Source organism: Ascaphus truei, chromosome 19, assembly GCF_040206685.1.
Source record: "Ascaphus truei isolate aAscTru1 chromosome 19, aAscTru1.hap1, whole genome shotgun sequence".
NCBI lineage: Eukaryota > Metazoa > Chordata > Amphibia > Anura > Ascaphidae > Ascaphus > Ascaphus truei.
In genome coordinates, this window is record NC_134501.1 from 30,418,765 (window position 1) to 30,437,310 (window position 18,546).

Here is an 18,546-nt window from a genome sequence, read left to right on the forward strand (position 1 = left end):
AGTCTCTGACTGATATCACTCAGTTTCTTAGCTCAATTTCCTCTCTGAATGAGAAGAGTGAGCTGCAAGTTCTTGGGGATTTCAACTTCAATTGGCTTGACCCTAAAAACCACAAAATCCAGATACAAATCAAGTCGCTTAACCTATCGCAACTCATTTCCCAACCCACACGGACAAACCTGAAATCGCATAACCATTCCTTGCTAGACTGGATTCTGTCCTCAAATCCCAAGCAGAATCCTATCCTCTGGCATCCTTCCTGACATTTTCAGTGACCTGAAAATGTACTGTGTAAGGAAAATTAAACCGCCCCAATCAAGCCCTAAAGTTCTCCTCACTAGAACATTTAGAAACTTTAACCCACAACAGTTTCTGGCTGACCTTACCAACTGCCCTTGGCACAGAATCGACTTAATTCCCGACCCTGATTCTGCGCTCGACTATTTCCAATCCGAGTTCTTAAAACTCTGTGATACCCATGCTCCACTACGCAGAATAAGGATACAAGGGGCCCACCATCCATGGGTTAAAACTGACCTTATAGCACTCAGGGATGCCTTGTGGAAAAGCTACAAAGTAACTGGCACTACCAAGGATCTCAATCACTACCGATGCCTGCGGAACATGTGCCCAAGGCAAACAAGGTATGCAAAAGCACAACATTACTCTGACAATCTCCTCCAGAATACATCAAATCCAGCTAACTTCTGGAAGGTTATCAACAACATATTCCAGCCTTCTAACCATCAACAACAAAGTAATATCACTGAGGGGGATATTAATCTGACAAACTCCACTGACATTGCAAATACATTCAATGATTACTTTGTGGGGTGTGCTACTAATTTATTAGCAAAACACAACCCAAACCACAAACATGAATCTCATCCTGGGAGTACCCATATAGCTCCACCCTCTCCCAACACTCCCACAATTTTCAATTTGGGCAAGTATCCAAAGAGGAGATTACACAAGCGCTCCTCAAATTAAAACTAAGCAGCCAATGTGGACCTGACTTACTACAATCTAAGTTCCCAAGACTTGGTGCCCCAGCCATTGCCAAACCAATTGCTTCCATAGTCAACTCTATCCTGTCTGAAGGCCATATCCCTAAGACCTGGAAAACTGCCAGAGTTGTCCCAATCTTCAAAAGTGGGGACAAAGACACTGTCTCAAACTATAGGCAATCTCTCTTCTCCCAATACTATCCAAAGTCATGGAAAAATGTGTTCAATCCCAATTAAGCGATTACTATACCAAGACAAATTTCCCTAGCCAATTCCAATCTGGCTTTCAACTCAAACACTCCACCGTAACTACCCTGCTAAAAGTTTGCAATGAAATCCAATGTGGAATGGAACGGGGACAACTCACTGGTGCAATATTCCTAGATTTTGCAAAGGCTTTTGATACTGTTGATCATGTTATCTTGCTTAACAAACTCCAGTGCTCTGGAATAGGGAAGCATGCTTTAAACTGGTTTCAGTCCTACCTATCGGGTAGATCCCAACATGTGTCCATCTCAGGCTCTAACTCCAACCCCTTGGATATCACCTGTGGTGTCCCGCAAGACTCTGTTCTGGGGCCCCTACTCTTCTCAGTGTTAATCAATGATCTTCCCACAGCTTGTAAGGAAGCTTCAATACACATGTATGCAGATGACACAATCCTATATGCACACAGCCATAGCCTCTCCGACCTTGAACACATACTTTAGTCTGACTCGAAACTCGAAAACTCAATTTCCCAAAACAAACTGTTTTTAAACACTGACAAGACTGTAACAATGGTATTTGGGACCAAGACTAAATTTTTAAAGCTTCCAGCGACTGAGCTCCAGATCAGAACCAACGCTAACACCACCCTAACTCCTGTTATTAGTTTTAAATACCTGGGCATATGGTTTGACTCCCACTTAACATTCGGGATGCACATTGATACCCTGACATCCAAAACCTATGCCAAACTAGATGTACTTTACAGGAACAAATCCTCCCTAAGTCTGCTAGTCAGAAAGCGTATCGCACAGAAGATGCTAATGCCAATTATTGACTATGGAGACATAGTATACAGCTCAGCACCCCAAACCTACCTTAGCAAAACTTGACACCATCTACAATTCAATATGCCATTTTGTTCTCCAATGCAACTACAACACACATCACTGTGAAATGCTCAAAGAACTAGATTGGTCATCACTTGAGTCTAGGCGCAAAGTTCACCTTTCCTGTCTTGCCTTCAAATACTTTCTGGGCAAGCTACCCATCTATTTGAACAAGCTCCTCACCCCTACCACATGCAGCACTTATCATCTGAGATCTGACTCCAAAACACTGTTCATTGTCCCAAGGCTCAACAAAGTATCCGGCCGCTCCTCCTTCTCTTACCGTGTACCCCAAAACTGGAACAACCTACCGGAGACTTTCACATCCACCACCAGTTTAAGTTCTTTCAAAACTAAGGCTGTCTCACATTTTAATCTGATCTGTAACTGTTACATACACCTATAATATATACTATCTTTAACTGTGCATGCATTGTTTTTAGATAATGTATTCCCTGTTCACTTAAGTAACTGTATTTGTAACCATGTATTATTTGTCTTAACTCTATGCAAAGGATATACTTGAAAACGAGAGGTAACTCTCAATGTATTACTTCCTGGTAAAACATTTTATAAATAAATAAATATGACAGACAGCCAATGAAGAAGAGGGAGGAGTGACGTCATCAGATACATGCCGTTAGATGATAGATGCTGGGACGAGATGTGGAGCAGGTGAGGAACAGCTGATGAGGATTCGCGTCGCCCGCGTTCCTAAGGGACGCGTCACGGTGCGGAGCCTGGAGTCCGTCCCGCTGCTTTCTCCCTCAATGGTGTGCGGCACTGGTGCGTTGATGGTAACTGGTGCGCGTCGGTCATGAGGCTGCGTGATGCTGTATGGGGGCGAGGCCTAAGCCCGACCCTGGCAACACCAGAGCCAATCATGTCAGAACCGACACCGCTGACGTAACCAGAAGTGCCAGACGCTCCAAACTCACAGCACAAGTTTCGTCCCAGAGTGCGGGATCTGACATTTCTGAGCGGTGGACTATCCTGGACACGTAGCCAGCTCGGAAACTATCGAGCAATGACGTGCTCACTACACAGTTCCTCATTGTAAGCGTATTTATGCTTTTTCATTTCTTCAATACGACTTTATACTAACCGCCGGCGCGTTCTGCGTTCTTTTTCATATTTCTGGAGATGACCTTTTGGTGATACCTCAAGGAGCTTGGAGGGCTCCTACACAGCAGCATGGAGCTAAAGCTACATGCATTTACCTATCCCCACAATCTTGGAAGCACCAGTGCGGTTTCACCATTTCATCTGTTTTAAAGGTTATACAGAATGTACTCCAATTTATTTTCTATTTATTTTTGAAACAAGTTTTTTTTTAGAGAGTTTATTTTTTCAATCATTGCTGATTCTTTAAAATAGAATATCTTGGCTTCTGGAGTCTACTGGACTAATTCTGGGTTAGATCACCTTGGGACACTTGGGCTATTAAGATTAACCCAAACTGACCACTAATTCACATACACATTTATACAGTAGATACTGTACACATATACAGACACACATATTGATGTACACAATATACACATTACCACAGTTATCCGTACATACATACTGATGCACACACAAGTACAGATTAATATACATGCATATAAACTGATGCATACACATTAAAACACTGATACATATACGGAAATACAGAACTGATGCACACACAATACATACACAGTAAAACCAGAATACATTTAAAATAACTAGTTGTCACGAGGGAGACTCCAGGAGAGGGTAGGACCTCGGTGGCCGGAACAGCGGGAGCAGACAAAGATTGTTGGGGTCACGGGCGGAGGGTCGGTGGCAGGCAGCAAGCAGGATCGTCGTGGGCATCCCTCAGAGGTTTGGCAACAGGAAGGCAGGGGCAGGACAGTGGAGCAGTAACTAGGCAGGGGAGCAGGAACTGGTCTGGGACTTGCTAGCAGGAAACAAACTGGGGCAATCTAGTTAAATAGCAAGGGCCTTTAATATGAACAGGACGCCGATACAGAACAGGACTGGTACAGGAACAAGCTGCGGCAGAAGCATGGGCAAAGGCAGGGAGTCTGACATAAAGCAAAGGCAATGGCCCAAACAGGAGCAGGAACTATAGGGACAGAGAACAGGAGCAACAAGAGGAGACAGACAGACAGACAAACCCCAGAGCAGACAGAAAGCAGCAGCACACTCGGTGGACAAGGAAAGGAACTATTGCTAGGAGCAGGATGTCTAGGAGACCCTGACACTAGTACACAAACATACTGTAGACACACTGATATATACAGTGGAATACACAGATACGTAGAAAGAGTAAGACCCACACATGCTTATGTATTTAAATACTGCTGACATTTTTTACCTATGGTATTTTGCTTATGTGGCTGCTGGTATAACGTGAAAAAGTAGTCAAGCACACCAAAAATAGGGATAAATTCAATAGGTAGCAAAAAGGGTAATTTTAATGACTTAAAGAGTCATAGCAGCAGGAAGCTGATATCACTTTTTAAGTCATTAAAATTACCCATTTTGCTACCTATTGAATTGCTCCATATTTTTGGTGTGCTTGACTACTTTTTCATGATAACTACTGTACATCTTGACTGGATCTTCTGTCTTAGCACCCATATTTGATATTTTTGTATTGCTCTAGAACACTGGCCGGAGCATCTCAAGTGGCTGGACCTGATCATCTACCTTTTATGCGGCTGGAATCTACCTTTTATGTACCTACCTTTGTCCCATCCACCGCACAATCACTTCACATACTAAAAGGCAAACTTCAGCAAGTCCAGGCTTTCATCATCATCCAACCTGGATTTTTAAAACCTGGACATATGATTAATCAGGAGACAATTTGATAAATATAATCCCAGTCCCTTGTCCCTTCTTATGGAAGAAGTATTTGGGACGTGTTTGCATCTGTGTGGTGGCAAAATTAGAATTTTCACATTTTGGTATTGCGGGTCACAAGTGGGTAATGAATTGTTATAATAGGGTTTACACTCAATCAAACACACACAGGCTTATACAGTACATGCATCCACTTAACATATATACTGTACTTACACTCATCACGCATGCATGTACTTCTAGTTACATACACTCATACATGCATATGTAGCACCCCTGTGGGACTCCAAACTAATTAAGGGGTTAACAGGTAGTTAGAGAGTTAATCCTAGAAATGGCCTTTAGGTAACATGTCACAAGTAGCTTGGATGTAAATGTTGTGAAGTGATCAGGCTGGTGCTTGGCCACTCCTTGCTTCCAGAATATGCTGGAAGGGACACCTGATCAAGGGTGACTCAGCATGGGCTAAGCCTTCCTTTCTTCTGCCCAGATACAGGGGTAGGGAGAAAGACCATAAATAGACAGGGAGAAGAACTCCACCCTCAGATCCCATGAGTATCCAGAGGAGGAGGTCTCACCTGTAAATATGCAAGTAGTTATGTAACTAGGGTAAAGCCCCCTTGCTATTTTCCAGTAAGAGAAATGTCATTATCCATTATAGGGACCCCCTACATGTATATGGCCCTCAGGCGTATCTCACCCACAAAAGGGGATGGCAAGGCACTCCGTCACAGGTTCTTTAGAGCAGCGGTGTGCAAACTGGGGGGCGCGCAAGATTGTTTAGGGGGGGGCGCAGGAAGCAGCGGCGATTTTGCCAGGAGCAGAGAAAAAAGCCGTCTGTAGCTGCAATTTTTCTTTTGGCCATTAGGTGGCGCTGTGCTACACAGCTACACACAGCAGCATCTCCTTCTTGCTTCCTGCATCAGCGTGTGTGACATGGGGAGAGGTGGTGGGCGAGACTGGGACATGGGGGAGTGAGTCAGGGTTGCCACCACTCCGGGTTTTACCCGAGAGACTTCGGGTTTTGACCAGGTGTCTCCGGGCTACGGGTTTACCCAGTAAACCTCCGGGTGGTGAGGGCAGTCCGCTGACGTCACTACTCATGACATGCTGTCTGCCGCCTATGCGGACAGTCTGGCGATCCGCCACACAAGCACTCCGATGTTATTAAGGGAACCCCGAGCCCAGCGCTTCTCTGTGCTCTGATGGTCAGCTACGAGTGCAGCACTCAGCTGTTAGGATGGGAAATCGCCTACCCTGTGCTTCTCCCTGCTCTCACTCAGCTGTAAGCTGGGAAATCCCCTACCGTGTGCTTCTCCCTGCTCGCACTCAGCTGTTAACAGGGGAAATTCCCTACCCTGTGCTTCTCCTGCTCGCACTCAGCTGTAAGCTGGGAAATCCCCTACCCAGTGCTTCTCCTGCTCTCACTCAGCTGTAAGCTGGGAAATCCCCTACCCTGTGCTTCTCCCTGCTCTCACTCAGCTGTAAACAGGGGAAATCCCCTACCAGGGGCTTCACCCTGCTCGCACTCAGCTGTAAGCTGGGAAATCCCCTACCCTGTGCTTCTCCCTGCTCTCACTCAGCTGTAAACAGGGGAAATCCCCTACCATGTGCTTCTCCTGCTCTCACTCAGCTGTAAACAGGGGAAATCCCCTACCAGGGGCTTCACCCTGCTCTCACTCAGCTGTTAACAGGGGAAATCCCCTACCATGTGATTCTCCTGCTCTCACTCAGCTGTTAACAGGGGAAATCCCCTACCAGGGGCTTCACCCTGCTCGCACTCAGCTGTAAGCAGGGGAAATCCCCTACCCTGTGCTTCTCCTGCTCTCACTCAGCTGTAAGCTGGGAAATCCCCTACCCTGTGCTTCTCCTGCTCCCACTCAGCTGTAAGCTGGGAAATCCCCTACCCTGTGCTTCTCCTGCTCTCACTCAGCTGTAAGCAGGGAAATCACTTACCGGCGCTCCGGCGCTTCTCCTTTCCTGGACGGCCAGCTACTAGTGCAGGGAGAGCTGAGAGATACTCCCCCCCCCCCCACCTGTCTGACCTCTATCTAAGCAGAGTCTGAGGCAAGTATACCACCAGGGCTGTGCTGCTGCAGAGTTACTAACCTCCATTCTATCAGGGAATACCTCCCCTCCCTATCCTGGCCGTCCACCGTTTATCCCATACTCTGCAACTGCATCAGCCTGACCATACTCATAACTGGGTCTAAAAGGGTTTTACATTCAGCCCTTGCTCGCTTGAATCTATAAAGACTATCTGGAATTTACATATGGCTCCAAAAAGCCCCCTCTTTATCTAGATGCCGGGACACTTAAGAGACCTAATATTCACATGTGCATTGTTGTAGTTCAATTACAGGGCAGTCTGAACAATACTTTGGTGAGTGCCCTATTTAATTTACAGGGCAATGTGACACAATATTGTATTGATTGCTGCTAATAACAGCACTAATATTGTTCCACTTTGAGTGATCTACACTACAGTAGACTATACCTCCATTGTTATATGCCCCATGCGTTTTTAACAATTTTTGTGCCCCATTATTTTTATCTTGTTAGAAATAAAAAAATATTTGAACCATATCACTAATACACTATTATAGGGGTTACCTCGAGGTTTTTTCATTACACTGTTCACAACAGTATTTCAAGTGCATTTCTGAGTCTCAAGACTGATACCACTTCCGAACAGATGAGATCTGCGAGTGCATGTAATTGGGGTTTCTATACTTTCCCTGTCTTTGGGGAAAGAGACCTCTTTTCATGCTATTGCCAATACCCTAGTGCACCCAGACTAATATCTAAGACTAAGAGTGAGCGGCTGGTCTTTTTTGTTTATACCCTCCGTGTGGTGGCAACGTCTTCCGGTATCTTCCCCTGCAACCACTGCGTCAAATAATGCCGCGTTGCCATGACAACAGGAACGGCACGTGACGTAACAGAATCACGTGACGCACATTGTAATATAACAAACGCTACTTTATGTCACAAAGTCATGCGGCATCATGTAGTCATGGCAACTTGATGCCGCGTGACGTTGTGACGCGCGCTGCCGTCTTGAAGTGAGCCGCAGGGGGAGATGCCGGGAGGACGCCAGAAGTAAGTGCTCTATTTTTTATTAAAAAATCTCCGGGTTGGTCTTCAGTCGAAGGTGGCAACCCTGGAGTGAGTGTGAGACTGGGACATGGGGGGGGTGAGACTGGGACATGGGGGTGTGAGACTGGGACATGGGGGGGGTGAGACTGTGACATGGGGGTGTGAGACTGGGACATGGGGGGGTGAGACTGGGACATGGGGGGGTGAGACTGGGACATGGGGGGGTGAGACAGGGACATGGGGGGGTGAGACTGGGACATGGGGGGGTGAGACTGGGACATGGGGGGGTGGAGACTGGGACATGGGGGGGGTGAGCCAGGGACATGGGGGGTGAGACTGGGACATGGGGGGGTGAGACTGGGACATGGAGGGGTGAGACTGGGACATGGGGGGGTGAGACTGGGACATGGGGAGTGGGGGTGAGACTGGGACATGGGGAGTGGGGGTGAGACTAGGACATGGGGAGGGGGGGTGAGACTGGGACATGGGGAGGAGGGTTGAGACTGGGACATGGGAAGGGGAGGTGAGACTGGGACATGGGGAAGGAGTGTGAGACTGGGACATGAGGAGGGAGTGTGAGACTGGGACATGAGGAGGGAGTGTGAGACTGGGACATGAGGAGGGAGCGTGAGACGGGGACATGGGGAGGGAGTGTGAGACTGGGACATGGGGAGGGAGTGTGAGACTGGGACATGGGGGGGGTGAGACTGGGGCATGGGGGGGTGAGACTGGGACATGGGGAGGGGGGGTAAGACTGGGACATGGGGAGGGGGGGTGAAACTGGGACATGGAGAGGGGGGGTGAGACTGGGACATGGGGAGGGGGGTGAGACTGGGACATGGGGAGGGAGTGTGAGACTGGGACATGGGAAGGGAGTGTGAGACTGGGACATGGGAAGGGAGTGTGAGATTGGGACATGGGAAGGGGGTGAGACTGGGACATGGGGGTGTGAGACTGGGACATGTGGGTGAGACTGGGACATGGGGAGGGTGAAACTGGGACATGGGGGTGAGACAGGGACATGGGGGGGATGAGACTGGGACATTGGGGGTGAGATTGGGACATGGGGGGGTGAGACTGGGACATGGGGGGGAGAGAGACTGGGACATGGGGGGGTGAGACTGGGACATGGGGGGTGAGACTGGGACATGGGGGGGTGAGACTGGGACATGGGGAGTGGAGGTGAGACTGGGACATGGGGAGGGGGGGTGAGACTGGGACATGGGGAGGGGAGTGAGACTGGGACATGGGAAGGGGGGGTGAGACTGGGACATGGGGAAGGAGTGTGAGACTGGAACATGAGGAGGGAGTGTGAGACTGGGACATGGGGAGGGAGTGTGAGACTGGGACATGGGGAGGGAGTGTGAGACTGGGACATGGGGAGGGAGTGTGAGACTGGGACATGGGGGGTGAGACTGGGGCATGGGGGGGTGAGATTGGGACATGGGGAGGGGGGGTGAGACTGGGACATCGGGAGGGGGGGTGTAACTGGGACATGGGGAGGGGGGTGAGACTGGGACATGGGGAGGGGGGGTGAGACTGGGACATGGGGAGTGGGGTGAGACTTTGACATGGGGAGGGAGTGTGAGACTGGGACATGGGAAGGGAGTGTGAGACTGGGACATGGGAAGGGAGTGTGAGACTGGGACATGGGGGGGTGAGTGTGAGACTGGGATATGGGGTGGGAGTGTGAGACTGGGACATGGGGAGGGAGTGTGAGACTGGGACATGGGGAGGGAGTGTGAGACTGGGACATGGGGAGGTAGTGTGAGACTGGGACATGGGGGGGGGTGAGACTGGGACATGGGGATGGAGCCTGGGACATGGGGGGGGCTGGGACATGGGGAGGGAGTGTGAGACTGGGACATGGGGGGTCAGTGTGAGACTGGGACATGGGGAGGGAGTGTGAGACTGGGACATGGGGAGGGGGGTGAGACTGGGACATGGGAAGGGGGGTGAGACTGGGACATGGGAAGGGGGGTGAGACTGGGACATGGGGGGGTGAGACTGGGACATGTGGGGTGAGACTGGGACATGGGGGGTGAGACTGGGACATGGGGGGGTGAGACAGGGACATGGGGGGGATGAGACTGGGACATGGGGGGGTGAGACTGGGACATGGGGGGGTGAGACAGGGACATGGGGGGGGTGAGACTGGGACATGGGGGGTGAGACTGGGACATGGGGGGGGTGAGACTGGAACATGGGGAGGGGGTGGGACTGGGACATGGGAAGGGGGGGTGAGACTGGGACATGGGGAAGGAGTGTGAGACTGGGACATGAGGAGGGAGTGTGAGAATGGGACATGAGGAGGGAGTGTGAGACTGGGACATGGGGAGGGAGTGTGAGACTGGGACATGGGGAGGGAGTTTGAGACTGGGACATGGGGAGGGGGGTGAGACTGGGACATGGGAAGGGGGGTGAGACTGGGACATGGGAAGGGGGTGAGACTGGGACATGGGGGGGTGAGACTGGGACATGTGGGGTGAGACTGGGACATGGGGGGGTGAGACTGGGACATGGGGGGTGAGACAGGGACATGGGGGGATGAGACTGGGACATGGGGGGGTGAGACTGGGACATGGGGGGGTGAGACTGGGACATGGGGGGGTGAGACTGGGACATGGTGGGGTGAGACTGGGACATAGGGGGTGAGACTGGGACATGGGGAGTGGGGGTGAGACTGGGACATGGGGAGGGGGGGTGAGACTGGGACATGGGGAGGGGGGGTGAGACTGGGACATGGGAAGGGAGTGTGAGACTGGGACATGGGAAGGGAGTGTGAGATTGGGACATGGGAAGGGGGTGAGACTGGGACATGGGGGGGGTGAGACTGGGACATGGGGGTGAGACAGGGACATGGGGGGGATGAGACTGGGACATTGGGGGTGAGACTGGGACATGGGGGGGTGAGACTGGGACATGGGGGGGAGAGAGACTGGGACATGGGGGGGGTGAGACTGGGACATGGGGGGTGAGACTGGGACATGGGGGGATGAGACTGGGACATGGGGGGGTGAGACTGGGACATGGGGGGGTGAGACTGGGACATGGGGGGGTGAGACAGGGACATGGTGGGGTGAGACTGGGACATGGGGGGTGAGACTGGGACATGGGGAGTGGGGGTGAGACTGGGACATGGGGAGGGGGGGTGAGACTGGGACATGGGGAGGGGGGGTGAGACTGGGACATGGGGAGGGGGGGTGAGACTGGGACATGGGAAGGGGGGGTGAAACTAGGACATGGGGAATGAGTGTGAGACTGGGACATGGGGAGGGAGTGTGAGACTGGGACATGAGGAGGGAGTGTGAGACTGGGACATGGGGAGGGAGTGTGAGACTAGGACATTGGGAGGGAGTGTGAGACTGGGACATGGGGAGGGAGTGTGAGACTGGGACATGGGGGGTGAGACTGGGGCATGGGGGGGTGAGACTGAGACATGGGGAGGGGGGGTGAGACTGGGACATGGGGAGGGGGGGTGAAACTGGGACATGGGGAGGGGGGTGAGACTGGGATATGGGGAGGGGGGTGAGACTGGGACATGGGGAGGGAGTGTGAGACTGGGACATGGGAAGGGAGTGGGAGACTGGGACATGGGAAGGGAGTGTGAGGCTGGGATATGGGGAGGGAGTGTGAGGCTGGGACATGGGGGGGGGAGTGTGAGGCTGGGACATGGGGAGGTAGTGTGAGACTGGGACATGGGGGGGTGAGACTGGGACATGGGGATGGAGACTGGGACTTGGGGGGGCTGGGACATGGGGAGGGAGTTTGAGACTGGGACATGGGGTGGTGAGTGTGAGACTGGGACATGGGGAGGGATTGTGAGACTGGGACATGGGAAGGGAGTGGGAGACTGGGACATGGGAAGGGAGTGTGAGACTGGGACATGGGGGGTGAGTGTGAGACTGGGATATGGGGAGGGAGAGTGAGACTGGGACATGGGGAGGGAGTGTGAGACTGGGACATGGGGAGGGAGTGTGAGACTGGGACATGGGGAGGGAGTGTGAGACTGGGACATGGGGAGGGAGTGTGAGACTGGGATATGGGGAGGGAGAGTGAGACTGGGACATGGGGAGGGAGTGTGAGACTGGGACATGGGGAGGGAGTGTGAGACTGGGACATGGGGAGGGAGTGTGAGACTGGGACATGGGGAGGGAATGTGAGACTGGGACATGGGGAGGGATTGTGAGACTGGGACATGGGAAGGGAGTGGGAGACTGGGACATGGGAAGGGAGTGTGAGACTGGGACATGGGAAGGGAGTGGGAGACTGGGACATGGGAAGGGAGTGTGAGACTGGGACATGGGGGGTGAGTGTGAGACTGGGATATGGGGAGGGAGAGTGAGACTGGGACATGGGGAGGGAGTGTGAGACTGGGACATGGGGAGGGAGTGTGAGACTGGGACATGGGGAGGGAGTGTGAGACTGGGACATGGGGAGGGAGTGTGAGGCTGGGGCATGGGGGGGGGAGTGTGAGGCTGGGATATGGGGAGGGAGTGTGAGGCTGGGACATGGGGGGGGAGTGTGAGGCTGGGACATGGGGAGGTAGTGTGAGACTGGGACATGGAGGGGGTGAGACTGGGACATGGGGATGGAGACTGGGACATGGGGGGGGCTGGGACATGGGGAGAGAGTTTGAGACTGGGACATGGGGTGGTGAGTGTGAGACTGGGACATGGGGAGGGAGTGTGGGACTGGGACATGTGGGGTGTGACTGGGACATGGTGGTAGAGACTGGGACATGAGGGGGCTGGGACATGGGGAGGGAGTGTGAGACTGGGACATGGGAAGGGAGTGTGAGACTGGGACATGGGGGGGTGAGTGTGAGACTGGGATATGGGGTGGGAGTGTGAGACTGGGACATGGGGAGGGAGTGTGAGACTGGGACATGGGGAGGGAGTGTGAGACTGGGACATGGGGAGGTAGTGTGAGACTGGGACATGGGGGGGGGGTGAGACTGGGACATGGGGATGGAGACTGGGACATGGGGGGGCTGGGACATGGGGAGGGAGTGTGAGACTGGGACATGGGGGGTCAGTGTGAAACTGGGACATGGGGAGGGAGTGTGAGACTGGGACATGGGGAGGGGGGTGAGACTGGGACATGGGAAGGGGGGTGAGACTGGGACATGGGAAGGGGGGTGAGACTGGGACATGGGGGGGTGACACTGGGACATGTGGGGTGAGACTGGGACATGGGGGGTGAGACTGGGACATGGGGGGGGTGAGACAGGGACATGGGGGGGGTGAGACTGGGACATGGGGGGGTGAGACTGGGAAATGGGGGGGTGAGACTGGGACATGGAGTGGTGAGACTGGGACATGGGGGGGTGAGACTGGGACATGGGGGGGGGGTGAGACTGGAACATGGGGAGGGGGTGAGACTGGGACATGGGAAGGGGGGGTGAGACTGGGACATGGGGAAGGAGTGTGAGACTGGGACATGAGGAGGGAGTGTGAGACTGGGACATGAGGAGGGAGTGTGAGACTGGGACATGGGGAGGGAGTGTGAGACTGGGACATGGGGAGGGAGTGTGAGATTGGGACATGGGGAGGGGGGTGAGACTGGGACATGGGAAGGGGGGTGAGACTGGGACATGGGAAGGGGGGTGAGACTGGAACTTGGGGGGGGTGAGACTGGGACATGTGGGGGTGAGACTGGGACATGGGGGGGGTGAGACAGGGACATGGGGGGGTGAGACTGGGACATGGGGGGGTGAGACTGGGACATGGGGGGGTGAGACTGGGACATGGGGGGGTGAGACTGGGACATGGGGGGGTGAGACTGGGACATGGGGGGTGAGACTGGGACATGGGGAGTGGGGGTAAGACTGGGACATGGGGAGGGGGGGTGAGACTGGGACATGGGGAGGGGGGGTGAGTCTGGGACATGGGAAGGGGGGGTGAAACTGGGACATGGGGAAGGAGTGTGAGACTGGGACATGGGGAGGGAGTGTGAGACTGGGACATGAGGAGGGAGTGTGAGACTGGGACATGGGGAGGGAGTGTGAGACTGGGACATGGGGAGGGAGTGTGAGACTGGGACATGGGGAGGGAGTGTGAGACTGGGACATGGGGGGTGAGACTGGGGCATGGGGGGGTGAGACTGAGACATGGGGAGGGGGGGTGAGACTGGGACATGGGGAGGGGGGGTGAAACTGGGACATGGGGAGGGGGGTGAGACTGGGATATGGGGAGGGGGGGGAGACTGGGACATGGGGAGGGAGTGTGAGACTGGGACATGGGAAGGGAGTGGGAGACTGGGACATGGGAAGGGAGTGTGAGACTGGGACATGGGGGGTGAGTGTGAGACTGGGATATGGGGAAGGAGAGTGAGACTGGGACATGGGGCGTGAGTGTGAGACTGGGACATGGGGAGGGAGTGTGAGACTGGGACATGGGGAGGGAGTGTGAGACTGGGACATGGGGAGGGAGTGTGAGGCTGGGACATGGGGGGGGGTGTGAGGCTGGGATATGGGGAGGGAGTGTGAGGCTGGGACATGGGGGGGGAGTGTGAGGCTAGAACATGGGGAGGTAGTGTGAGACTGGGACATGGGGGGGTGAGACTGGGACATGGGGATGGAGACTGGGACATGGGGGGGGCTGGGACATGGGGAGGGAGTTTGAGACTGGGACATGGGGTGGTGAGTGTGAGACTGGGACATGGGGAGGGAGTGTGGGACTGGGACATGGGGGGTGTGACTGGGACATGGTGGTAGAGACTGGGACATGAGGGGGCTGGGACATGGGGAGGGAGTGTGAGATTGGGACATGGGGGAGTGAGTGTGAGACTGGGACATGGGGAGGGAGTGTGAGACTGGGACATGGGGGGGTGTCTGGGACATGGGGGGGTTAGACTGGGACATGGGGAGGGGTGTGCGTGACATGAGGGGGGGTGAGAGTGTGAGATGGGGAGGGGGATGAGAGTGAGTGTGACATGGGGAGGGGGGTGAAAGAGCTACATGAGGAGGGGGTGAAAGAGCTACATGGTGAGGGGGGTGAGAGAGAGACATTGGGAGAGGAGGTGAAAGAGAGACACTAGAGGGAAGGAGAGAGACACACAATGGCTGGAGGGAGAGTGTGAGAGAGACACCGGGGTGAGGGAGCGACAATGGCTGGAGAGAGAGTGCGAGAGAGACACTGGGGGGAGGGAGTGACAATGGCTGCAAGGTGAATGCGAGAGAGACACTGGGGGGAGGGAGAGACAATGGCTGGAAGGAGAGTGAGACAGTGGGGGGAGGGAGAGGGAGACACTGAGGGGACGGATAGAGAGGGACTGGAGGGGGAGTGAGAAATACAGGGAGAGGGAGAGACTGGGAGATAGGTCCTGAGAGGTTCTAATGTGGCGGGAAGAGAGAGATTAATAATACAGCAGAAATGGGGACGCTATTAGACAAATATCATAATATTTATTTTTAAGTGATGTAATTTGTGTAATAAACACTTTTTTTGTAGACGCGTGGCGGGGGCGTTACAAAGCTGGTTCACCCTCATTGGCTGAACCAGCTCATGTGCGCTGACGTCATGTGATTTTGATTACATCAGGCAGGGGGTGCCCGAGAAATTTCATGGATGAAAAGGGGGGCTCGGCATAAAAAGTTTGCTCACCCCTGCCTTAGAGTATCAACTCATAGATTGCAGAAGTCATAGGTTCCAAGCTCTCCTCGAAAGAGGGGAGCACTAAGCTATGTGAGGGGGGATAGGGTGTGCTTCCTCAAATGTGAGGGCACCCTGTCAACGGGTCCCAGTGGAGGTGGGAGCGGCAACATTCATTTAGGCAAATGCATTGCCGTGATGTGACAACAAAGGAAAGATTTGTGCCTCTTTGGGGAATGCTGCATTATCCCCCCAAAGAAGAAGTTGTAATATGGACTTTTATAATAAAGTTAAAGAAAGGTTCCTGGCGCCCGCCTTTCAAATGCTCACCGCACCAGCCTGCACCTGAGAAATATGATAGCAAGAGCCACTGACCAGCACCTGCACTTTAATGCACCATCTCACAGACATTTGGGAGATGTTGGTGTGGCCCCTCTTCTGTTGGCCGGGGGAAGAGGTGTAACACGTACATACAATACATATACTGGTAGATGCACAGCAAACTGCCCCACATGGACACATGCATACACCAACTCTCCGTGCAGACACACAGACTGCCATGGGATATTCAGCCGGACTTTTGAGTTTACCTAAGACTTTGCGAGTCTCCCGGTCATTCCAAAAGACTTGGCTAGTCTGAACCTTGAGGGCGCACTTGATGTTGGACATCCACCAAGCAATGCATTGTCTACCTAGTAGGCCAAACCGAACCTTATTTACCTGATATCCGGAAAGGTGCTCATTAAACCTGACACTTCCAAGCTGAGCAAAGATGGATCCTTTAGAGCAAAGAGTTCCTGGAGAGACAGGATGAGAGGAACACAAAGAGCAGACTCCTCCAGACCCTGTGAAGCAGAGGAAGATTGTAGAGGGAGAAAGTGAGTGATTACTAGCCATATGTGCTAGCAAGTAATTGTTAAATTGCTGGAGGCCATGTTCTAAACAATTGACAAAGTTCTATAAACACAACTTCCATAATATTAATTCCTGTTCTTGGTTAAATAGTAAGAGGTTCATTTATAATAGCCACAAGTGAAAGTTAAAAGCCATTCAATTATTACTATCGTTATATATTTGTACATTGCCCCATCCATGTGCACAACACTATTCAGTGGAGCATATGGGCTATTAAAAAGACCAGGGCATTGTCACGGGAGATCAGGACTTTTAACACTTATTTATATTTGTACTGGGATCATTCACTAGGTAAAACAAGGTAGAAAGAATAAAATGCAGTTTACTTGGGTAAACCCACGTACAACACAATGAATACACAAAATACAGACAAAATCACACTTACTGGGGGTGAAATCTAGGCTCAAATAGGTGCAGGGTGCCTGCTTCGGTAGGCTTACCCTGACCAGGATATACACCCGGGCTTCCTGGTCCTCTTTTCAGCACAGTTCCTAGCTGCGACCGCTACGTTCGATTTTCAGAACTTGGCCTACGCGTCTGACTTAGTCTCTGCAGGGCAGACTTTCCTAGCTTCAAAACGAAGCCAGTTGCTCTGCTATTCGTGACAGAGTAACTTTGAAAAGCCCGCCCTAGCTTTATCGACACAAGTCACTAGATGGTCTGGTTCTCTGAGGGCTTCCTTCTTACATACCCTCCACTGTTCTATGTTCAGCATGGAGGAAGGAGGAGCTACCAGAGCGTGAGAATTCCTTACACTAGCCAATAGGAATTGGGGCTCGTCCTTTGGCTGATGTCAGAGGAGGGGGCGTGCCAAGCCGGCTCGGGATGTCATGTGGGCGGGACATATGAATTGACCAATGGGAAACGCGCCGACATTCTGCCGCTTCCCCCAGTCAACCCATTGCCACCTACTGGGCAGGTTCTACTGAGTCTGGAAGACCAGAGTGCCTCCCCGCAGGGGGTCTTTGTTCTCCGGACCCAGTAATCTGCCCTGCCACTTAACACCCCGACACCTCTCAACATCCCGTCACCTCTTTGTACTCCGATGTCTATCCAGACTTCCCGGCACCTATATGGATGCCCGGGCTGACTGAATAGACATTTATAGTAAATGCACAAATGTAATAAAACATACTTTATTTGGATCCTTCTCAAGATACACTATCAATTTCAGTAAATCAGAGATACTTACACCTAATGTCGGAAACACCTTTCCTTTCAGATGGGCCCCCGGATATATTAAATATCTAGGTATAACAATACCAAATAATTTGAAAAACTATATTCGCTTAACTTTACCCCTATAATTGAAAAAATTAGGGAACTTTTTGTATTGTGGAATAAACTACCCCTGTCCTTCTGGGGAAAAGGAAATTTGATTAAAATGTCAATATTCCCTAAATTACTATATCCAATGATGATGCTCCCTATCACAATAATTAACAAAGATGTTAAGAAAGCACATAGTATGTTCACAGGGTTTATATGGGGAGGCAAGAAAAAGAGAATAAGCGGCAGAAAACTACAAATGGATAAATTGGAGGAAGGAATATCCATGCCAGATGTGAAGAATTATGGCCAATTCCTTACTAATACACAACACAAAAAAAGGCATGGAGAACGGTAAGGAAGCAGCTTGCGCCAGATAGCGAAACATCCCAATTTACCCCAATGCAGGGGAACCCAGAATTCCCGCAAGGCTCCATGAGTCAACCCTCCTTTAATTGGAGGAAGCAGGGATTAATGAAAATAACACATATAATTGAAAAGAAGGGAAAGCAATGCAAATCCTTTCAGTAACTAAAGAATGAATTCTGTATAGACAATAGAGGGTTCTTTGCTTATCTTCAAGTTAGGCATTATATAAATGGGCTTATTACACAGAATCCATGTGGGTTGGAGAACAATGTCCTGGACTCAATACTAAAAATGACAACAACAAAAACAAAAAATGTAATATTAGTAAGATCTACAAATTGACAACTTCCCAGGCAGATA

At 51.9% G+C, this 18,546-nt stretch overlaps 1 protein-coding gene across 1 annotated transcript in view; it reads right to left on the reverse strand.

The window, feature by feature from the left end:
• The window catches only part of EXOC3L1 (exocyst complex component 3 like 1), a 116,788-nt gene that overhangs the window by 6,216 nt on the left and 92,026 nt on the right, over positions 1-18,546 (reverse strand). The window contains exon 12 of the mRNA XM_075577061.1: positions 16,354-16,478. Within this exon, the coding sequence (XP_075433176.1) occupies positions 16,354-16,478 (125 nt within the window). The remainder of the gene's footprint in view (positions 1-16,353; positions 16,479-18,546) is intronic.